Genomic DNA, 23277 nt, shown 5'->3' on the forward strand with positions numbered 1-23277 from the left:
ACCCTTGTTTTTCCCCCTTTTTTGCCCCTAATTCCAAAACGGTAACCCCCCAAAGCCAATCCTAACCATCCCTTTGTGGTATGGAAACTTGTGGTATAATTTCAGAGAGATCCATACACCGTTCCACAAGTTATTGTCTGGAACTAGAAAAATGCTTATTTGGGCCCCATTTTGGCCCCTAATTCACAAATTGTTAGGACTATAACCCCAATAAAATGCTTCGCTGAGCGCAGCCTGATATGACCTCAGTGGTCGAACCCTGAACAGTTGGGGCAAATTTGGACACAATATTCAAGCTTAATACTATCTGAATTTGGATTGTGATCAAATTTTTGACATGATATAGGTTTCTGACACAAAATAAGTGTGGTCAAAGATCTTAAAAATCTAATGCGCCATACTGTGCAATTGAAGATTTCTTCTTGAAACTTTTCAAAAATTTGAAAAAAAATATGACCCTTTTAAAAAAAAATTAGGAACCCCCCCTTTCCCCCCAAACTTTTTGAATCCCCCTTTTAGCATTAACCATCAAACTCAATTGCAGTCTTTCCTTTGTAATATGGAACCTTGTAGTACAATTTTAGAGAGATCCATACACTTAATCACAAATTACTGTCTGGAAACTAGAAAAATGCTTTTTTAAACCATAAAATATTAAAATAGAAGATGACATCATAGTCGTGGCTAAAATTAAAAAATCTTCATCAGCAACTTTTAATAGTGATATCTAAAAATAAAATTCCTTCATCAGCATTTAAAAGTAACTTCTAAAAATAAATTGACAGCTAGGACTTTGCAACCATAAAAACCCATTTAAATACATCATAAACGTATTAAAATAGAAAATGACATCATAATCATGCCTAAAATTAAAACACTTTCATCAACAACATTAAATAGTAATATCTAAAAATAAAATTCCTTCACATACATAATCATGGCTAAAATTAAATAATTTTTAAAATAAAAAAATGACATCAAAATCATGCCTAAAATTTAAAAGCCTCCATCATCAACATTAAATAGTAATATCTAAAAATAAAATTCCTTAACATACATAATCATGGCTATAATTAAATTACCTTTATTAAACATTTTTAAAATAGTAACTTCTAAAAATAAATTGACAGCTAATCACCTAAAGACAATACATTTCTTTATAAATAATTTACAAGCAGTGTAAGGGAGGTAATTTGACAATATGTGTTTGAATAACCTCCCTTACACTGCTTTAATCTTATGTTTTGTACTTAAGTAATTGTCCATTAACCTTGAAACCCTTATTTTCCCCCTTTTTTGCCCCTAATTCCTAAACAGTTTGAGCCATAATCCCCCAAAGCAAATTCTTACCATCCCTTTGTGATATGGTAACTTGTGGTATAATTTCAGAGAGATCCATACACCATTTCACAAGTTATTGTCTGGAAACTAGAATAAACAGCTGCATTTTTGAGTTTTTGTCCGAAAACTGGAAAATCCCCCCTTTTTTTATGAATAAAACCCTGTAACTTGGAAACGTAAAATCTAAAATTTATAAAATTCGAAAGGGAGCTCATGTCAATAGATATAAACAATTCATCACAATTTCTTGCAATTTGCTGAAAGCATTCTCGACATATTGTCCGAAAACTGGAAAATCCCCCTTTTTTTTTATGAATAAAACCCCATAACTTAGAAACGTAAAATCTAAATTTTATAAAAAACGAAAGGGAGCTCACGTCAATAGATATAAACAATTCACCAAAGTTTTATGCAAATTGGTTAAAGCATTTTTGAGTTAATGTCCGACATGTTGACGACGGACAGACGGGCGGACGGACGGACAGACAGACGGACGGACAGACAGACAACGGTATACCATAATACGTCCCTTAAACGGGTGTATAAAAACACACACCTGTTTTATTTACTAAGTCCCGTAACTCAAAAAGTTTTAATCTTATTTTCACCAAAAAGTATACAGATCGTTTGATCATCATAAGAAACAACTATATTAAGTTTCATGAAATTTGGATAAGTCATTCTCAAGTTACGGTGCGACATGTTAACGCCGGACAGACAGACGGACAGACAGACAGACGGACGGATACCGGACATTTGTATACCATAATACGTCCCGTCAAAAATTGACGGGCGTATAAAAATGCTTATTTGGGCCCCATTTTGGCCCCTTATTCCTGAATTGTTAGGACCATAACCCCCAAAATCAATCCCAACCTTCCTTTTGTGGTCATAAACCTTATGGTAAAATTTCATAGAAATCCATACACTTAAACAAAAGCTATTGTCCGGAAACCAATGTGTCTTCGGACGATGACGATGACGATAACGTGATACCAATATACAACCACAAAATTTTTGCGGTCGTATAAAAACTGGCCACTAAAATGTAGCAAATAGTGCTGAAAGTGGCAATAAACATCAAGAAATCAATTAATCAATCATTCATTAGTAGTCTATATAAGCTGTCAACCACTTTTTGTATTTGTTGCAATTTGGAAAGAGTTCCATATGACACCACACCATATTAAATGAGCACAATAACATCTTAGTTTATTCCTTGGGATGCCATATGGAACTCTTTCCAACAACTTCTCTTCATATGACCAATGTTATCTTATTTCTAACTAACAATATTTTTGAAATTTTTAAAATTATATTAGCTATAGAAAAAGTGATAGGACAAAGAACGGAGGCTTGGAAAAAAGAGCATAGGTGAAACTACGGAAAATCACTGACATGTTTCCTGCAGCAGACCAGCCAACTATCCCGATTTATGGGGGATATCCGCATGAGAGGTGTTGACCTGAATTTTGAATTCTTTATTATATAAACTGAACTCCTCAAAAGAGGCATTCAAATGAGCTAAAAGGGTATTTAAGCACATATATCATCCTTCAAACAATACAGTAGTAGATTAATAAAATTGAGAATGGAAATAGGGAATATGTCAAAGAGACAACAACCCGACCAAAGAGCAGATAACAGCTGAAGGCCACCAAAGGCCACCACTAAGTACACTTATGACAATATAAGATAAGCATTTGGTCCTCTTGCTCTTAAAATCCCCCATGGAGAATTTGAAAAGTTGGCAGGTATGATGCAGACTGTTAATTTTTTAAGCATTCTGACTCAGCATTTGATCCTGTACATGTAAATTTATTACTATGTTATTTTCCTGAATATGTATGAATATATTTTCACTGTACATTAAGCAGCTATCTATCAATCAGTTTTATTCAGATTGCTACAGGTTTTTTTTTTCTTCTGAGATAAAAGTAACAAGATAAATTAAGAACAAGAAATGATTGTAACAGGATGCTGTTACGAAGTCTCCCAAACGAAGCTCCCATAATTCGTAATTCCCAGGGTCGCCTGACATTGGGCAATGTCCAGTGAAAATTGGTTTGGTCCAGTAAAGTTATATGCATTAGTGATGCCTGGGGACTAACCTTGTATATCATTCAAATCATCTTGGCATGACAAACCAGAATATATATGGTTTAAGGGTGGGGATCTCGACCATTTACAAGATACTAGAACATTGGGGGTGGGGAGGAACCCCTGGGGACTGGCCCTATACGTCATTCAAATGTTCATTACATGACGAACAGGAATATATATGGTTTAGGGGTGGGGATCTCAACCATTTACAAGATATTAGAACCTTGGGGGTAGGGGGAACCCCTGGGGACTGACCGTATACGTCATTCAAATGTTCGAGACATGACAAATAGGAATATATATGGTTTAGGGGTGGGGATCTCAACCATTTACAAGATATTAGAACTTTCTCAAATGGCAGGGGGTCGGGATGACCCCTGGGGACTAACCCTGTATATCATTCAAACCATCTTCGCATGACAAACAAGAATATATATGGTTTAGGGGTGGGGATCTTGACCACTTTGAAGATATTAGAACTTTCTTAAGTGGCAGGGGGTGGGGTTGACCCCTGGGGACTAACCCTGTATTTCATTTGAGTTGCTTTATCATGACAAACCAGAATATATATGGTTTAGGGGTGGGGATCTCGACCATTTACAAGATATTAGAAACTTTCTCAAATGGCAGGGGGTCGGGATGACCCCTGGGGACTAACCCCGTATATCATTCAAACCATCTTAGCATGACAAACCAGAATATATATGGTTTAGGGGTGGGGATCTTGACCACTTACAAGATATTAGAACTTTCTTAAATGGCAGGGGGTGGGGGTGACCCCTGGGGACTAACCCTGTATAACATTTGATGTGCTTTATCATGACAAACCAGAATATATATGGTTTAGGGGTGGGGATCTCGACCATTTACAAGATATTAGAACTTTCTTAAATGGCAGGGGGTCGGGATGACCCCTGGGGACTAACCCTGTATATCATTCAAACCATCTTAGCATGACAAACCAGAATATATATGGTTTAGGGGTGGGGATCTTGACCACTTACAAGATATTAGAACTTTCTTAAATGGCAGGGGGTGGGGGTGACCCCTGGGGTCTAACCCTGTATTTCATTTGATGTGCTTTATCATGACAAACCAGAATATATATGGTTTAGGGGTGGGGATCTCGACCATTTACAAGATATTAGAACTTTCTCAAATGGCAGGGGGTCGGGATGACCCCTGGGGACTAACCCTGTATATCATTCAAACCATCTTAGCATGACAAACCAGAATATATATGGTTTAGGGGTGGGGATCTTGACCACTTACAAGGTATTAGAACTTTCTTAAATGGCAGGGGGTGGGGGTGACCCCTGGGGATTAACCCTGTATTTCATTTAATGGGCTTTATCATTTAGAACATTTTCAATTAAAAAGATTGTGTCTATCACAAACGGTTTTCAATTTATAATCATTTGAAAATTTTAAAAAATAAAATCCCATAGGGTTCTATAGTAAAACCCTCTTTTCTTTTTGCCCCTCAAAGTACCCCTTTATAAACCCCATTGCACAAACAAAACCCTGATTGCACCACTAGACATGTTAGTCTAACATATTGTGAAACCCTAAGTTAATCTGACCAGCGGTTTTGGAGAACGGGTGCGGACAAGTTCAAATTTAAAAGCGGCGGAAGAAGAAGAAGAAGAAGAAGAAGAAGAAGAAGAAGAAGAAGAAGAAGAAGAAGAAGAAGAAGAAGAAGAAGAAGAAGAAGAAGAAGAAGAAGAAGAAGAATAATAATAATAATAAGAACTGAGCAAAAACAATAAGTCTTCCCAAACTTCGTTTGGGAGACTTAATAACAGACACTTTGACAAAATCATTATTCTAAGAAACTTTGAAATTTACAATATTCTCAAGGAATGTCATTGAAGTTACATACCTATAATGCTATATCCCTAAAATTAATTTTAGGCATCCTTTATCCCAAAACATAAAGATGTACCTGAGTCCCAGAAATAAAGATTACCAAAATCCAATTATTAAAAAGAACAAACTTGCCCTATTCTTAAACATATGGCTTTACAGTAATAATTTAGCAAAACTGTATTAGGAATGGTTTTTGAAGGGGTGTAAATTAAGGAATATCTGTTGCCTAAATTGTTGCCATAACTGGCATAAGTCAACAACTCCATATATGGAATAATCTACACTAAGTATTTGTATAAGTCAAGCAAAAAAATATGAAGTCAAATCTAGTTTTAGGACATAGTTCAAGGAACAAGCTTCTTTTCATTGCATTTATGGAAACACAATGAACTATAACTCTTTTTTTCCAACAGAAAGTCCATCAGAGTTATTTCCCCTAAAATACAGTTCAACAATGTAAGGGACACAACTCAAAAACAAATCCTTCATTGATACCACATGCAATTGAAAAAAAATAACTATAAAAATCTTAATGATGTTATTATAAATACCTACCCCAATGGAATTATTGACCATGTCTAAAGGTGGTGGTGATGACACTGGTAATGGTGGAGGCGCTTCCTGGAAAACATGAGGTTAAATATCCATTAAATTTTAATTAAAGATGTATTTGGAATCTTTGGATTTCAAAATTGTTGGTTCATTGTGTTTTAGATGTAGATTCATTAAAAGGAGAATTTGAAATGCAGTAAATGTGGTATGCATCATTATGTTAATTATACTGAGTTGAAAACCTATTTAATCTTTTTAATATTCTTGATAAATAAGAACTGAAATCATTGTATAATCATATGAAATTCAGTTACTAGTCAATAGTAGGTAGGTGTAAGATTTCCTAAACTTGTTTTTTTTCTGAAATAGATGACTGCAAAATACAAAGTTAAGCTAAATTTCATCAGTAATGATTGGTTAATTAATTGTATAACTTATAAACTTCTTACACAGTAAGTTTTTATCAAATGAAAAACAACATTTCTTTATTTAAGTGGACCAATGCTAAAATTCATTTTGGCCCTTAAATTATAAATTATGATGTGCTTACTTAGCATCATTGTAACAATCAGAAATCTAAAACAGTGACATAACTATAGTGCAAAACTATTTCCTAATTGATCTATTTATAGACTATATTAAGTAGAAACTTGTTGCAGATCCATGAAGTTGTAGCTTCATACAGACATGTTGCCATCATCCTAAAATGTAGCTGTTGAATACCAGATTTCACGATTTTAAATAATCTTAAAAATAAACTTGTTGCACATAGAATACATATATTATTTATGTCAACTGCAGAAATTTTCTGGCTGAAGTCAGAATGAAAGTCCTACTTGTATGTAATGGCAGTGAATGTAAAAGAAAACTTGTCTAAATGAGTATGGTAATGGGTCTTAATGAAATAATATACTCTCCATTTTTCTATTAAAACTGATTATGCTATGAAATATTTAAGATAATTATAAACCAAAGCCCTTTGGTCTCATTTTTAATGTTTTTCAATTAATTTTATAAGTCAAAGCTAGATAAAAGTAAAATAAACCTCAGCATGGAAAAGGCCATTCTGAACATCACTTTTAGTGATTTATACAGGTTCAACTATGGTGCATGTAAATCTATTGTGCACACCCTGTTATCTACTAAATCTCAGCAATACCACTATATATATAACTTAACCACTTCTACACATGTATATATATAATAATAAATTTCAAAATATATCTTTTCATGCTTTGGAAGCTAAAATTTTGGGTAAATGGTGATATAACATGCTAAAAAATCAAATTCTCTTCGTTTCTACACATGACTATTGATGATAAGTCTGATAACATGTACATGTAATATTCTTTATGCTGGTTGAACATTTAAATTCAAAGATATGGTTAAGAGCAAAGGCTTGTCAGCTCAGAGTCAGAGTAATGTGTACGGGTAGGGTAATATGTCTTTCTGTGAGACATTACGTAACCTTGTGAGCTGGCATTTTAAAAATTTGACTCAGCATGGCAGACGTGTTCACAGCAGGGTGTCTTCATATTACATTAATATGCTATCATCCTGATAATGCAGGTAATATCTGCCACTGGACAAAGCAGCCTATGACTCATTAATTAGCTAATATATGACTAATTACTAGTAAACTATCAATTTTGAAATGGCTAACAAAAAACCCTAAAAAAAGCATATGCTATCAAAGAAAAAAGGAATCATGGCAATGTTTTAATATTTACATATTTCTTTAAAATGTCTTAAAAGAATAGTACTTATCTATTTTTTTGAAAGGATTTTTTTTTATCTTAAGCTAAATTTTTGAAAAATTTTAATACATCTTTCAATATCTGAAAACAAAAACTTGTTTGCTGAATGGATTATTGAGCTTAATCTGAAAAAGACTAAAATGTTATACCCGCTACTATTGTAGGCCAGGTATAACAAGTGAAACTGCGAGCTACTGCTCACTGATGATACCCCCGCCCAAATACTTGACGGTAAACAGAAAGTTGTTGAGTGATGAATCTGAAATCGCATCACACAGTATAGCTGACTTATATAAACCCTGAAACCAAATTTCAGAAATCCTTATGATGTAGTTCCTGAGAAAGATGCGACGAAAAATATTCATGGGACGGATGGATGGACAGACAGAGGTAAAACAGTATACCCCACTTTTTTAAAGCGGGGGTATAAAAAAACCTTCATTTAATGGCTTCAACTGTCCAAATTATGTAAAGGAAGGATGCTAATAAATTAATAAGTTTGTAAGAATAAGTTGCATATCTCAAGCCAATAAACTAATATATTTTGGAACTTATTCCTAATATACGATTCCTTTTACAGTAAAGCTTTTTCAAGATAAGTGAATGATGAGTAAGCTGGTTTCTTTTCTTCATTATTACATTCCAGCACAAAATATACAAAACTCTGTTGATCATAAAATTATTAAATTCTTACATATGTTATTGTTACAGCCATAAAAATAATATATGAAACTAAAATTGTTATTTTTTTCTACTAACATGCAAAGATCCAAGTAGTTTAGGTCCCAGAGTATCTTCAAGACCAAAAGTATATTTACAACCATTAACCATACACTTGCAAGTAAATCGTTCTAGTTTACTTTTTATAGACAGAATTTTGGGTATATATCAAAATATTCCAATAACTTTTTAAACAATTTGGTCACAGTCAAACAGATATACCTCATAACAAGATTTTCCCATAAAATCATCTTACATAAAAAAAAAAGAGACTACATTAGGATCAATGCTAAATAATTACAACAAATAAGTTTTAGTAAAACAAACAAGTTTTAGTAACACAAACAGTACCATCAAAAGTTAATATTTTAGGACTACCAATTTTCATCCCAAAAATCAATAGAGGCAAAAAATTGTTACGTTTTCAGTCACATTACTGAACATCCATTTTTATTGTTAAAACATGCAATAAAAATGTTTCAAAAATCTGTGACTCTTTTCACAAAAAATCTTATGATTAAAATTGATCGTAAGTTAAACTGAAATGTGTATGAATTGTGAGTATTTTAACTATTAAGACTTTTTGTGAAAAGAGCCGCTGATCTTTTTCTAACTTCTAACTCTTTAAACTGTGTTTTTAATTTTACAACAAAACAATGCATACATTGTCTTTTAGTACATTATACTTTACAGAATGAAAAAAGTTTCTTCTTAAAAAGAAGTACTTACTTCAGATTCATTTTTAATATATATTTTGTTTATAATCAATGTTAACAAAAATAAGATGCTTGCTCAAATGAAAAAAGGAGGGAGAAAAAAATCCAACTGAATGACCCATTTTCAAGTTTGTAACCGAACACACAATATTTTCATTGATATTTTTTTTTAACAAGACTACATTTTGAACCTGAAATTTAAAAAGTAAAATTACTTCCATAATTCTAAGATTACATTGAGAAAAGAAATAAGGAAAGAATACTATTGGTAGTCCTAACAACAAAAGTTCATAAATGTGCATTCCTTCTACCAGTTAAGCAAGTTTAGGCAACATATTACCTTTGTCTTTAATTGCCGAATCCTGGGCGATACAGGTTTAGGTGGTATAGGGGGTGGAGATCGCATCAATGGCGACTCTTTACTTGGTGTTTTCACGGATTGCTACGGAAATATCATAGTTTCATCACATTAATATTCAATAGCATTATGAACAGCCACAAAACATTGCAAAATTCAATTTGCTGAACATAATTTTACAAACCATACCCAAATGTTACTACAACAGTTCAAGCAAACAAAGAAAAAAAAAACAACATGATGCTGTTAATACAAAAATAAAATTAAAAAGCCACCATACAAGACATACCGTCAAAAGCATAAAAACTAATTTTATTCAAAATAAAATTTAAATAAAAAATCTCCTTAATATCATATTTATTTTTGTGTAAAATGTGCCATGTTCTTAAAAAAATAAATACCTCATCAGAAGAAATCTCAGATTCAATAATTTTCTCTTCTACTTGTTCAAACACATTAGTAACATTGATTTCATTGATCTGGTTACTCTCCTCTCTAGGAGGTACAGGTGGTGCTGCTGCATCATCCATACCAAATTCTATGTCTCCTGAGATTGCCTCTTCATAAGAAGGCAATACTGGTGATGTATTTTCGTAATCAATAGGAGACTGTGCACGAGGAGATGCCTCAGCAGTAGGTTTTTGGCCTGTTTCTTTTGGCTCAGTTACTTCTGGGGAAGTATTGAGATAATCAGATATATAAGTTCTAGGATGAGGTTTTGGTGGTAAATGAGCTGGTTTTTCTGCATGCACCTGTGTAGATTTGATTTCAGCAATAATTTGTTCATTTTCATAATTTATATATTTGTTCTTTGGGGGAATATTTGTTCTAGGGGAGACAACTGGCTTCAATTTCACTTGTTTTTCATCCTCAGAACTTTCATAAAAGCTGTCTCTATTAGATTTATCTTCTTTTCCACTGGTTGAAGTCGATTCAGTTCTTTTAACGGAAGCATAAGTATATGAGTTCTCATCCCCAATGATTTGTCGTTGTACGTTTTCGGCGGGATACCCAGCATGCTTTGCAGGGAAAGGTGCATTTGGGAAACCATAACCAACATCATAATTTGCAGCATGGGTGAATGGTAAAGTTGCATTCTGTCAAGGAATAAAAGACATGCAATAATAAGCATAAATCTATAAAACCATGCAATCCCACAAGCTTTATCAATAGATAAATCTTTTTATTCAAACTATTCTCAGTAAAAACAATAAAGCTTAAACTGCCACCCTGCTAAAACTCAGCTAAGAGTATTCACTTAGAAAATAACTGAAAATTAAAGCAAGCTGACTTAAATGCCCTTCTGCGATAAAGAAAAATATTTTGAAGCAAAAATAATCCATATATCAAAACATCACTTTTTATACTTTTCATATCATTAGACCCAGCTTATAACATGCTAAGTATTATCTCTTGTGAACTATATGTTTCAACTTAAGATACTCCAAGCAAAATTATAAAACAACATAAACATTGATTTGTAATTAATACCTATCATGGATTTGTCAGTTTTCTCATTGTCTAATTAATGAATACTTTGTACACCACATAGATTATTTGATATAATTATTAGCTCTGAAGAAAAAACAATTTATCAATGTTATTAGCATAGACAATACTAATGTATCTTATAGTAAACCACACAGATATGAAAATTAGAAATAAAATTCAAGATTCTTTAATGAAATTAATGAACAGAATTCTCAAACTGTGACTAAAAGGTGCAAAAAATGTATAAATTCACAATAATTCCAAGTCAGAAAGAGACCTTTTCAATTTGTAATAAGTAAGGTTCAAATTTAAATCTTCCTGTGTATTGTGATGATGAAACAAATACGGCAACATACAGTGCATGGCCAAAAGTATTTGTCGTGTATGTCAATTTTTTTTTTTGCTATATATTTAATATAAAACATATTTTTTTCAAAAAATTATTTTGAAGGCATTTATTGTTGGATTTTTACAAACCAGGTGTTAAAAGAAACAAAATTGTTTAAAGTATATTTGTTAATTTGGTTATAGTTTTGTCGTCAATTGGAATTGGAAATTTTCATTATGGGGTTTTATTTTGCTTATTATGAGTTCAGGTCAATTGTGTGACAAATATAAATAAATATTTTTACCCTGCCACATTCTTGATGTGTGTGTCTCAAGTCAGGAGCATGTGATTCAGTGGTTTTCCTTGGTTCATATCTGTCATATTTGTCTTTCGTAATTATAATTGTTATAAATAAGGCCATTAATTTTCTCGTTTGATATTTTTTCCCATTTTTCTTGTCAAGGTTTTTATAGCTGACTATACTGTATGGGTTTTCCTCATTGCTGAAGGCTGTACAGTTGCCTATAATTGCTTACGACCAGGTCCTGGTCATTTGAAATCTGATTGATAGTGGTCTTATTGGCAATCATACCATATCTCTTTACTTTTATATTGAGAAGGCAAAACTATTGATATGAAGCACAAAATTGTCGTTCATGCAGAAATTTAACCCATGTCTAAAATGTTAAGCATTGAAATGATTTAAATAATAACCCAGGAAAATTTCTGTACTCTTACTCATGAATTATAAATTTCTATCAAAACTTGTTTTAATTCTGATTATGCCATACCTGATTCTGTCCAGGGAAACCACTGGGAAATGGCAAGGGCTTGGCCACACCTATTCTTACAGTTCCCTGAGGTGCACCTTTCAATGCCTGAACAGCTTCATCTAGCGTAGCATTTTCCAAGTTATTCTCGTTGACAAACATTAATCGGTCACCTGGAACCAATCGGCCATCTTGTTGAGCAACACCATGAGGTACCAGACTTTTGATTACTATCACAGTTTCACCAGGATTTACTGGATCCTACAAAAATTAGACGGAATGAAAAACTTGTGTCTTTAAATATTATCTTGGTTGTTAGTTTCTCTTTCCTATTTTTAATTCTATATTGGTTGTTAATTCCTTTATTTCATGAAATAAAACTTTTTATCTTTCTTTTCATCATGGTTGTTAATACCCGAAAAATTAACTACCATGGAGACAAAAATTCAACAAGGGGTCCTGGAGTCATCTGACACATTTTTTAAACTAGATTCCCCAATGATGATTGTGGCCAAGTTTGGTTAAATTGGGCCCAATAGTTTCAGAGAAGATTTTTGTAAAAGTTAACAGATAACGACGGACGACAGATGCCAAGTGATGAGAAAAGTTCACTTGGGCCAGGTGAGCTAAAAATTGTATATCTTGAATTCAGTGTTATTTGCAACAAATTGAACCTCATAAATACAAGCCCATTTTTGATAACCTATTTAAAATATATAAATTTCCCTTAAACTTAGAAATGGTTTCCATGTTGATTGATCAACAGCAACTTCAGGGACAGATTTGAAACATATTCTCTAAGGATGACTGAAGCAAGCCTGGTTTTTTGTTCATCCTGCCGTTTCTGAATAGGTGAGTTTTAAAAAGAATACTTAAAGCAGACAGTGATGGACTACAGATGGAAGATATACACTAAGTGATGGGAATATCTCACAATGGCCCTTCGGTGTAAGTTAGCTAAAAATACCAATTATTGAAACTAACATTGCTTAGGTAGAAATCAATGTGAAGTAAAGTTGCATGAAGAAAATACTTAAAAATCATTTAAATATATCTCCATAAAATTCAAACTGAATTTACAAACTTAAAAAAAAATAATGTAAGTCAAGATGTCCATTGTAATATTGATTGTTTTAATACCCATGAAACCCAGAAAACTGATACCCCATGACTAAAAGTACTATGACGGCATAGCATGGTGTTAAATCCCTAAAATATTAATCAAATAAACAAACAATATTGCATGTTTCCTAAGCTAACACTATCCATGAATTGATTGTAGTTTTAATTATTCCAACCACATATTCTGGTTTGCATGATTAACTTCTCTACAGAAAATATTCTTTACTTCTAAGAAAAGAATTATTTGCACTTGAAAACATACTGTTGCAGTAATTTTATACAATCAATTCAGATACTATTCTATACAGTCAGGTCATGAGTTGGTTCTAATGGACAAAAACAAGACTGTGGTATTCGACGGGGAATTCCAACAGAAAGCTTCCTGCATATTAAATAACTTAAATTTAATTTACATTACAGTGTAATAACATTGCATCATGTAAACAGAATGCCCCTCATTTAAAACTGTAATAAAATATCGATGTCATTCTCATTTCAATCACATTTCTACTCAAATTTTGATGAGCTTGCATAAAATCATTTGAATCAATGCATTTGTAAATGCAAGCAGTAATTGTTAATTCTTATAATGATTTTCATCTGAACAGAAATTTTCACAATGGTATTTAACGACAGTTTGACATGTATCGTCACCAAGAAAATTGCAGACAAATTCAATAAATATAAACCTACTGACACTTTATATACCACTGTAAAACTGAGCTGAAAGATGTAAATTTTTCCTGTAAGTCCATTTTGTTTTCTGAAGACATACTAAATTACCAAACTGTATGTCACAACTGCGATGAGTCCACTGTCAAGCACATCAAAATGACTTTTAATATGAATAACATCAGCTTACTATAAATAATTTGCACGGGTCATTTCTCTTTTTAATTATATCAACAGCCTCAGTGGTTTTTCACGAGGTTGAGAGGTCATGGGTTCCATGCCTGGACAGTTGAATAAGACTTTATAATCAACATTTGCTGCTTTGCTTCTAAGCACACATAATTCCGTGTTAATGGCAAAGACTGTTCAGCTGGGAGTCAGTAACATGTCATATTCTGAAAATTATTACCTTGTGAACTGGCACGTAAAAAATTGTGTTGCTTAAGTAAAAAGAAGTTACTAAAGTAGGGTATATTCTGATGCCTATATTATTTGCCAATGGAAATTATGCAGCCATCAATCATTCTTTTTTTAAATTCTACTATCCCCTCTTGTTTGCATTTATGTAATAGTAATGTTTGGTAAATCTGCCAGTTTGTAACTATGACAAATTTTCAAATCAAATCAACTAATGGGTGGAATTATGAGACTAATACAAGTGTGCAAATTAACCTGATATTGTTCTTGTACCTGATAATCCAATTTGCCAAAGGACATTAAGTAGCCATCAATCAATCTTTTTTTAGATTCTGCTATCCCCACTTGTTTGCATTTATGTAATAGTAATGTTCGGTAAATCTGCCAGTCTGTAACTATGACAAATTTTCAAATCAAATCAACAAATGAGTGGAATTATGATACTAATACAAGTGTGTAAATTAACCTGATATTTTTCCTGTACCTGATAATCCAAAATACTAAATCCTAAACCTTTATCTCCTTTCTTTAATTCTATCACAACTGGTTCACTACTCCACATGGCAAAGTTTGACAGTGGTTCTAAAGACCGAGATTTCATTTTGTTTAGAGAGTTTTGTACAGTACTATTATCTACAGCAGACGCAAGGGCCATTTCTGATTTGGCTTTGACAAGGCGTTCTGTTGCAAATCCCATTTCGTTGACACCAGGATTGAGTTCTGAACTAAAAAATTGTCCATCTTGTTGTGCATAGATTTCGTTGTTTGGTTGCTGAACACGTCGTGCACAAACAAGGCGCACATGTTGAGGAAGTTCCTTTAAAATACCAACCACTTCTTTGTGGTTAAGTCCAAGCAATCTTTTCCCGTTGACCTACAAAATAAATTTGATAACTTAAGTTATTTTTAGCTAACATCATGAAAACAAAATGTTGAATATGTCTACAAAACAGTAACCTAGTTACATTATAAATCTTAGAGAGCATCTAAAGATCAACATATAAAGTTTCCAATCACTAACAAGCACCTAAACCAAATGTCAAGCTCTTTAACTGCACTAAATCTAGACTAATGAAGATGTTAACAGACTACCAGAAATCTGCTATCAAATCTACCAGGTAATACCTTAATTGACAAGAAACTAGGATATGAACCTGTTGGTTTGTTTTACAAAAACTTTATACAGTCTATAAAGCAGTACCTAATTTCAAACAGAATGGTTAAGAAGTATCTTCATTCCAATCTATGACAAGATTTGCATTGTTATGAAAAAGCTTGCTTAAACCTTGTGGTGAGTAACTAAGTTACTAACTAATCTCTTTTCAGCTAAGTGTGGGCAAGCCTGTTAACTGATGGGAAGTTAAAAAAAAATACTAAAGCTTTCTAATGTGAGAGGGCATTTTGAAGAAAAATTACAAGCCCAGATAGCTTGGATGATAATTCATTTACACATGTATGGCCTGTGACAAACATATTATGGTGGAAGACATAAACCTTTCCTTCCTCTAACCTACAGTTTTTGGAATATATTATAATAGTTAATCAATCAGAAGAAAGTCACATTGACCTACTTCTCAATCGAAGCAGTCCATGATGTGTTCAGAAGAATGTCACATTGACCTATTTCTCTATGGCTGTTGATACACAAATTCATCTCAATAATGCAAGTTTAAATAACATTACATTATACTACCGCAATACACCACAACTTTAGAAGCATTATAGTCTGACAGCAATACATGTCTGGTAATCTATATGCTGGTCATGCCCAAAATATTACTGTAAATTCAGGAATTTTTGCAATGTTTTTATTATTGCAAAATTGCGTTTGAATAGGTTTTATAAAAATAACAAGAAATAAGTGATCTAGTGATCACAGATACCATAGCTGGCAGGAAAAATTGGTAACTGTCAAAACCAAATTTAAAAAGAAATGGTCAAGCAGTACTTTTAATTATCATCGGTAAATACAATAAATCTAAAGTTTTAATGTAAACAAGGGCCATAACTCTTGAACAGTAAATGTCAAAACCATCAAAATAGAATATGACCTGTTATTTACAGTTTATGACATTGTCTCTTAATCTCAAAAGACTAAGCAATGACGCTTAGATCTGAACCCCAGACTACCAAGATGACAGCCAACATTTTACTTGTAGCAATGATTGAGAACAAAATATTCACCAGATCTAAACATTCTATCTAATGATAGGTTATAAAAACAGCAGACAAAAAAGCATTGACAAGGAGATTTGTTATTTCCGATCTTTATTACGTAGAAGCCATTGAAACTAGTACCAACTGTACTTTCCTCATCTTTAATTGTAATTGAAGTCTTTTGCACGAACCATTCATCCAGTATCATACCCATCAATCAATTTAAATAAAACTTTTTTTTAACTTATTAGAGGCCTCTTTCTCCATCAAATAACAACCTAATGCTTGTTTTTACGTAGGCTTTAATCTATTCCAAGTAAGAGTTGTTTTTCTTAACCTTCACTCTGTCAGAATGGTTAAAAGTTTTCATCCATTTCCTGATGTTACATAACCTCGTCAGAGTCAATTAAAACCGGAGATTACTCTCTACGTAATGATGAATGTCCTGTCTAACCTCTAATCAATAGACAGTCGCTACCGCTAAGACAACAGATACAATAATGATTGTGACATGTCTTCTTTTGTCTTTTGATCTATAATTGAATTCTTGAATTCTATAATTAATCTTTTGACCTACAATTAAAAGCTAATTAAGTTGACAGACATAAAATGCGCTGATCATACCATGCTAATATAACCATTTATTCATTTAGTCTACCATTCATTGATTAGCTTACCAGTCTTTTTTTTTTTGCAGTTTTTTTTTCAGTTTTAACTTTAAAAAATGTGGATTGTGTCCACATGTGGACACAGATGATGCCCCCGCTTGCATATCATATAGTTATAAAGGGACATAACTGAAGAACAGTAAAAGTGACGCTACCCAAATTTGAACTTGATCTGAGTTTTGTGGTAATAAGCATTGTGTGTAAGTCTCATAACATTTGGTTGAGGCTAACTTAAGTAAGAGTACAGAAACGAAAAATTCAGCAATTTTTCTATTTGTAAACACGCATAACTCTAGATCGGTTGTGTATAAGTTTTATAACATTTGGTTGAGACAAACTAAAGTTAGAGAACGGAAACTAAAAATTCAGCAATTTTTATGTTTATAAAGGGACATAACTCAAGAATGGTAAAAGTGATCCCACCGAATTTCGTACTTAATCTGTATTATGTAGTAATAAGCATTGTGTATAAGTTTCATAACATTTGGTTGAGGCAAACTAAAGTTAGAGAACAGAAACAATATTTGTACTTGATCTTAGTTTTGTGTTAATTAGTATTGTGTTTAGGTTTCATAATGTTTGGTTAGGGCAAACTTAAGTTACAGAATGGAAACTAAAAATTTTGCAATTTTTCGATTTATAAAGGGGCATAACTCAATAATGGTTAAAGTGACACTGCCCAAAATCAACTTGATCTGTGTTTTATCAGTGGAAGGCAAAATTAAACATTGCATTGTATAAAGCATTGATTGTAGTTGATTAAACTATAATCATGGACAAAGGAAGATAACTCCAATTTTAAAATATACTTGAATAATGACTGATATTTTTGGAAAAAAAAATGAAAAATTTAGAAATTTTTCCATTTGTAAAGGGGCATAACTCTAGAACGGTAAAAGTGACGCCACCAAAATTCAAACTTGATCTGCATATTGTGGTAATAAGCATTGTGTATAAGTTTCATAACATTTGGATGAGGCAAACTTAAGTTAGAGAACGGAAATGAAAAATTTTGCAATTTTTCCATTTATAAAGGGGCATAACTCTAGAACGGTTAAAGTGACACCACCAAAATTCAAACTTGATCTGTGTTTTGTGGTAATAAACATTGTGTATAAGTTTGATAACATTTGGTTGAGGCAAACTAAAGTTAGAGAACAGAAACCAATTTTGGGAGGTACGGATGGACAGACAGACAAGGGTAAAACTTAATGCCCCCTCCGCTATGGCGGGGGCATAAAAAAAAATAGCCATCACAAAATCGAAGATTCCTTCAAAAGCAACCTTATGCCTAAGTCTTTCAAATTCTAATAACCAATGTAATAAATCATGCATATATTAATCAATTAAAGAAAGCTTTTCCAAGAGAATGGTTAAATACTTTATGACGGGAAAATTAAATTTTTTTTGTATAATAATGAAGAAAAATAATTAGAACATTTTGAATTATTGATTCAGACTGAAACTGTAGTACCTGTTGGGTTTAACAGATGGACAACAATGTCAATCCTTGAGTACATTTAGAGTATACCATGTAATATATTAAAAGTATGTTCATCATTATTTAAAAGATAATAAGTACAAAATGTTCCTTTGGAAATTATTGCACTTTATTCTACCTGGTAAATTACTATATAAAAGTTGAAGATCTGCCATATTTTAAATTGTCATTATTGCAATACCACTGAGGATAATGATCACATGTTTCTTCAATGTCATTTTTTTAGTTTCTGGAGTTAAGTTAAAAGAAAACTTTAAAAACTTAATAATATTTTAACATTAAACAAATTTAGTATGGGGTTATAAAATAAATGATGAGCAATACTATAAAATCAATTATTTTATTACAATAATAATGTTTTGAATATACTAAGCAAATTATATTCATGAACAGTACTAGTTTTTTTTAATGTAGCAAGCTCCTGCCTATCGTGAGAAAATTACATTGATGTGTATCTAAATAAATATCGTATATATTACAATATATATCTCTAAAATCATTTTCAATATTTTAATTTTTTATTTGTCATAAAAAAATTAAAAGCATTTAAGGACCATTCTTATATAAATTTTCCTTTTAATTTATATTTTACCAAATTGTGCAGAATTTACCTTTGTTTCAAATAATAAATACTTTGCATGAAAAAAGTCCAGAACTACAGTGAAAATTTCACACAACATTTCATTGGATTCAAGAAAATAACTTACGTTATATGTTTATGACTCAGAATTGTTTTTAATTCAGACATACCTGTGAATAGCTCAAACCAATTTTTCAGAGCTGGTATGAAAATTTTGAACCAGGAGATATTTCAAAAAGATACTTATAGCAAAAAATTGTAATGAAAAAAATAGAATAACTTTCCGGAAACAATAACAACCATTAAAGCTAGATGATATATAGAATTGATTAATAAATGAGTCTTTCCATGTATATATTTTTTACTTCATTGTTGATAATGTTATATTTTAGATGTACGATTATAATGATGCTTACCAAAAGACAACAGGGACCCTTCCCTGGAAGACTGAACTAGTAAAGTAAATTGTTAACAGTGGTAAAGCAATATTTTGTTGAATAATAATTAAAAAAAGTCAGAGATATGTGTGTGCATGTGTAAAAATCCGTAAAGGGTTCCACAGAACCCTGTGTCTTGCCTGTGATTGCTGCGGTCAGTGTAAAAGTATAAATGTTGACTTAAAAAGTGAGTTTATCTTTTTCTTTAGATGCTAATTCTTGGTCTTGAAGATTAGCTTCTGTCCAAGTTTCATAACAATCCATGAAGGTTTACAAATTTATCATGTCAAAAAAATTTAATCCCAGGCTGTCTGTAAATGTTAACTGTAAAAAACAAAGTCCATCTAACAGAAAAATATTAAAAATGAAAAAAAATATATTTTCAAAGGCTTGCTTCAGACATTATCTCTTAAACATTAAAAAGCTCCTGCCGAAGTTTCATAAAACTCTATGAAGGTTTGACAAAGTAATTGATGTTTAACAAACTTTAACCTCAGACTGTATAAAGTCCATTTATCAGTATAATACTGAAAAGTGAAAATAAATATTTTCAAAATGTTGCTCTGGATACTGTATTTTGATCATAAACAAGCATCTGTCCAAATTTCATGAAATTCCATGTAGGTTTGACAAAGTAATTGATGTCTAAAAAAATTAAACCACAGACTGAACCTAAATGTTGACGCTGCCGACGGAATCTAGGATCGCTGTGTCTCCAGTCTCGCTTTCACGAAATTTAGGCTCAACAATAAATCACAAACTGTATCCATTGCTGATGGTGACCGCAGGAAACAGCATGCCAGCTTAGTATAAGCCACTTCCTTTGAAGGTGAGACATAAATTAAATAAATCGAGAATGTGTCCCCATGGACACAGATGATGCCCCCGCTTGCATACAACATTATAAAGGGACATAACTCAAGAACAATAAAAGTGACGCTACCAAAATTTGTACTTGATCTTAGTTTTGTGGTAATAAGTATTGTGTATAGGTTTCATGTTTGGTTGGGGCAACCTTAAGTTACAGAACGGAAACTAAAAAATTTTGCAATTTTCGATTTATAAAGGGGCATAACTCAATAACGGTTAAAGTGACACTACCCAAATTCAACATGATCTGTGTTTTATCAGTGGAAGTCAAAATTAAACATTGCATTGTATAAAGCATTGATTGTATTTGATTCAACTATAATCATGGACAAAGGAAGATAACTCCAATTTTAAAAATTACTTGAACAATGACATCATTGATATTTTTAGAAAAAAAAATGAAAAATTTAGCAATGCTAAATTTTTCCATTTGTAAAGGGGTATAACTCTAGAACATTAAAAGTGACGCCACCAAAATGGCATAAAAATGAATGTGGCAACATCCACATTATGTGTTTAACCTATCCTGGGTTTACAAAATAATTTTTTCTGCTGAAAGTCAAGTACAATATAAGTTTCGATGATGAAGCTGTTGTCATACATTAGTCACCACAAATTTGGCTATATAATAATAGAAAAAGTACAGTAACCAAATAAGGGAAAAAGGGATTAAAGTCTGTGTACATGAGGCAACAGTGATATACTGTGAGATAACCATACATCAAATATGCTGTTCTTCATCTTGACCTCAAGAACTAACAATTTAAGCAATACTGAGATGGCCTCTAGTTTTAACTTAGAAGTACTATTAAATGTTCAATGATAATAGCTTAAATAGAATATACATACTTCTAACAATTCATCTCCACTTTTAAGTCGACCATTTATTCCCACTGGACCATCATGTAAGATGGACCTTATATAGTGATGAGGTCTGACTTCTACACCATTCTCAACATCAACAGTCCCTTCTAAACTTATACCTAATCCTCCTCCTTCACGAAATTTGGATAGTTGCGAAACCTGGAAATAGAATCATAAATTTCTTAATTGTATGGTATGTAAAATAACATGTGTATCATCTCTTTAAATAGTTTAATGAAAGCAAACATTGTAACGTCTCCAACTAAACCACATTAGTTTTTTTCACTCTGCAATCATATAGGTCTTCATTACAAGCTGTATATAATACTAAACTTCAATATTTTTATGAGTTAAAATAGAATTTTTATCAAAAGTTTTCTATGAAGCTATGAGAGTCGATCATATGAGATTCCTTTGAAGATATTCTCCCTAAAAGTAGCTACTATATAGATTTTTTGGAATATACATTTAGGTTTAGTAATTTGTTTTTTCTTGTTTTTCCAATAACTTTATTGTGATAACTTTTTAACTTTTGACCCCTTGTCTTTGCAACTACTGGGATATCATATACTGGAGGATAAGTCTCATTCTAAAAGGTTTTAATCATATCAAGCTTAGCAGTCGTATTACAGCTATAATGCATCATTTTTTTCTTTTGGTTTTAAGCTTCTAAATGCCCCTTTCAAAACTATTTTTAGCCAATAATTCCTAGCATTTATATCCAAAACCCTTTAATTTGTCATTTTGAACAAAGCTTCTAAGTTATTAACTGACAGATAAAAGTTTCAGCCAATGGTCATTACCTTAATTCCTAATACAAATTTATAGATAGAATTTTCTACAGTATTCATAACACAAGGATAAAAAAAAAAGTACTAGAATTTCCATAAACTCCATGAAGAAACAAAAATGACTGAATTTTTAACATACTATTAAGCCTACTTCAGGAGTTTTCAACAGGTATTAGTCATATATTGATTAGAATTGTCTGTTAAGCTGGACTATCAAGTCTGATTCTTATACATTGAGTGAACCAACACCTTCTAACGGTACAAGCTGGTAGAGTAATCAGGATGGATACTGAAATATGCTGCGGTTGTCATTAAATTCTGGTCTACATGTTTCGCCACTTATGGTGGCGTCTTCAGGACAATCTAATGATAGGAAACAAATGCTAAAGTAGATAAAATGAGGTTCATATGGAGTTACAAAAATGTTTACAAGACGTTACATCACAATTATTGGTTTGACTATGTCAAAATGAAAGTAAAAGTTAATAGTCTCTTTTTCAAAATAGACACCTCACTGGACATTCCGTACCATTTCAACTGGCTTCACTCTTAATGAGGTACTACTTCCAATTGCGTCAGGAATATTGTGGGATGTATGGTAGTCGCACATGTAGGGTATTGTGGAAATTGGGGTAAATCAGTATGATATTTGCAGTTATGGTACACTATCCATGTTTCAAGTTCATTTTGAAAATAAAGTCATGTGGTTCTGCTGTAATCTTCTTAGGACCTTATGTGTGGTAGTTAACTGTTTTCTTTCTAGAATTGATCAGCAATCTCAGAAAATTAAGTTAAACACACAAGATCAGTCATCATGGCCACATGCACATCAAACGATGCAATATACAAAGTTTTCAAGAGCATAAAATCAAACAATTAGACCATTTGCAATGGTAAATGTGGCTTACATGTCAAAATTTCAATATGTAAAGGGACTTATCACTGGGGCTTGGAGGAAATTTAAATTTCCGTCAAATTTCTAGAGTTCAATCAGTCTACTTTGAAATTTCTTTACAATAGTATTGACTTTAGAATATTACGACATTTTATTGTTCCACTAAGGTATAACCGCCCACTCTAAGCCATAGCTTTTCATAATATTTTAGCTTTGATACCAGTAATTTTCAAAGAATCATTTACTATAAACTAATGTATTTATCAAATCCCAGCATTAAAATATTAAAAATCAATAA

The 23277-nt window shown here is 32.2% G+C and overlaps 1 protein-coding gene and 1 long non-coding RNA gene across 9 annotated transcripts in view; one reads left to right on the plus strand and one right to left on the minus strand.

The window, feature by feature from the left end:
- LOC127707937 (multiple PDZ domain protein-like) overlaps positions 1–23277 on the minus strand; it is a 189105-nt gene that overhangs the window by 100902 nt on the left and 64926 nt on the right. For 4 of the 8 annotated variants that reach the window (XM_052212723.1, XM_052212706.1, XM_052212700.1 and 1 more), the window contains exons 13-19: positions 21279–21452; positions 19539–19574; positions 14701–15090; positions 12027–12266; positions 9818–10513; positions 9399–9500; positions 5869–5934 (exon numbers count right to left, since the gene is read on the minus strand). In XM_052212723.1, the coding sequence (XP_052068683.1) occupies positions 5869–5934; positions 9399–9500; positions 9818–10513; positions 12027–12266; positions 14701–15090; positions 19539–19574; positions 21279–21452 (1704 nt within the window). The remainder of the gene's footprint in view (positions 1–5868; positions 5935–9398; positions 9501–9817; positions 10514–12026; positions 12267–14700; positions 15091–19538; positions 19575–21278; positions 21453–23277) is intronic. The other 4 variants (XM_052212752.1, XM_052212715.1, XM_052212742.1 and 1 more) reach the window with 3 other exon arrangements.
- On the plus strand, positions 8835–19855 carry LOC127708889 (uncharacterized). The gene is made up of 3 exons (XR_007985424.1): positions 8835–8899; positions 12743–12857; positions 19515–19855. It is a non-coding gene; the product is annotated as an uncharacterized LOC127708889 (long non-coding RNA).

Source organism: Mytilus californianus, unplaced genomic scaffold (genome assembly GCF_021869535.1).
Source record: "Mytilus californianus isolate M0D057914Y unplaced genomic scaffold, xbMytCali1.0.p SCAF_1, whole genome shotgun sequence".
Taxonomy (NCBI): Eukaryota; Metazoa; Mollusca; class Bivalvia; order Mytilida; family Mytilidae; genus Mytilus; species Mytilus californianus.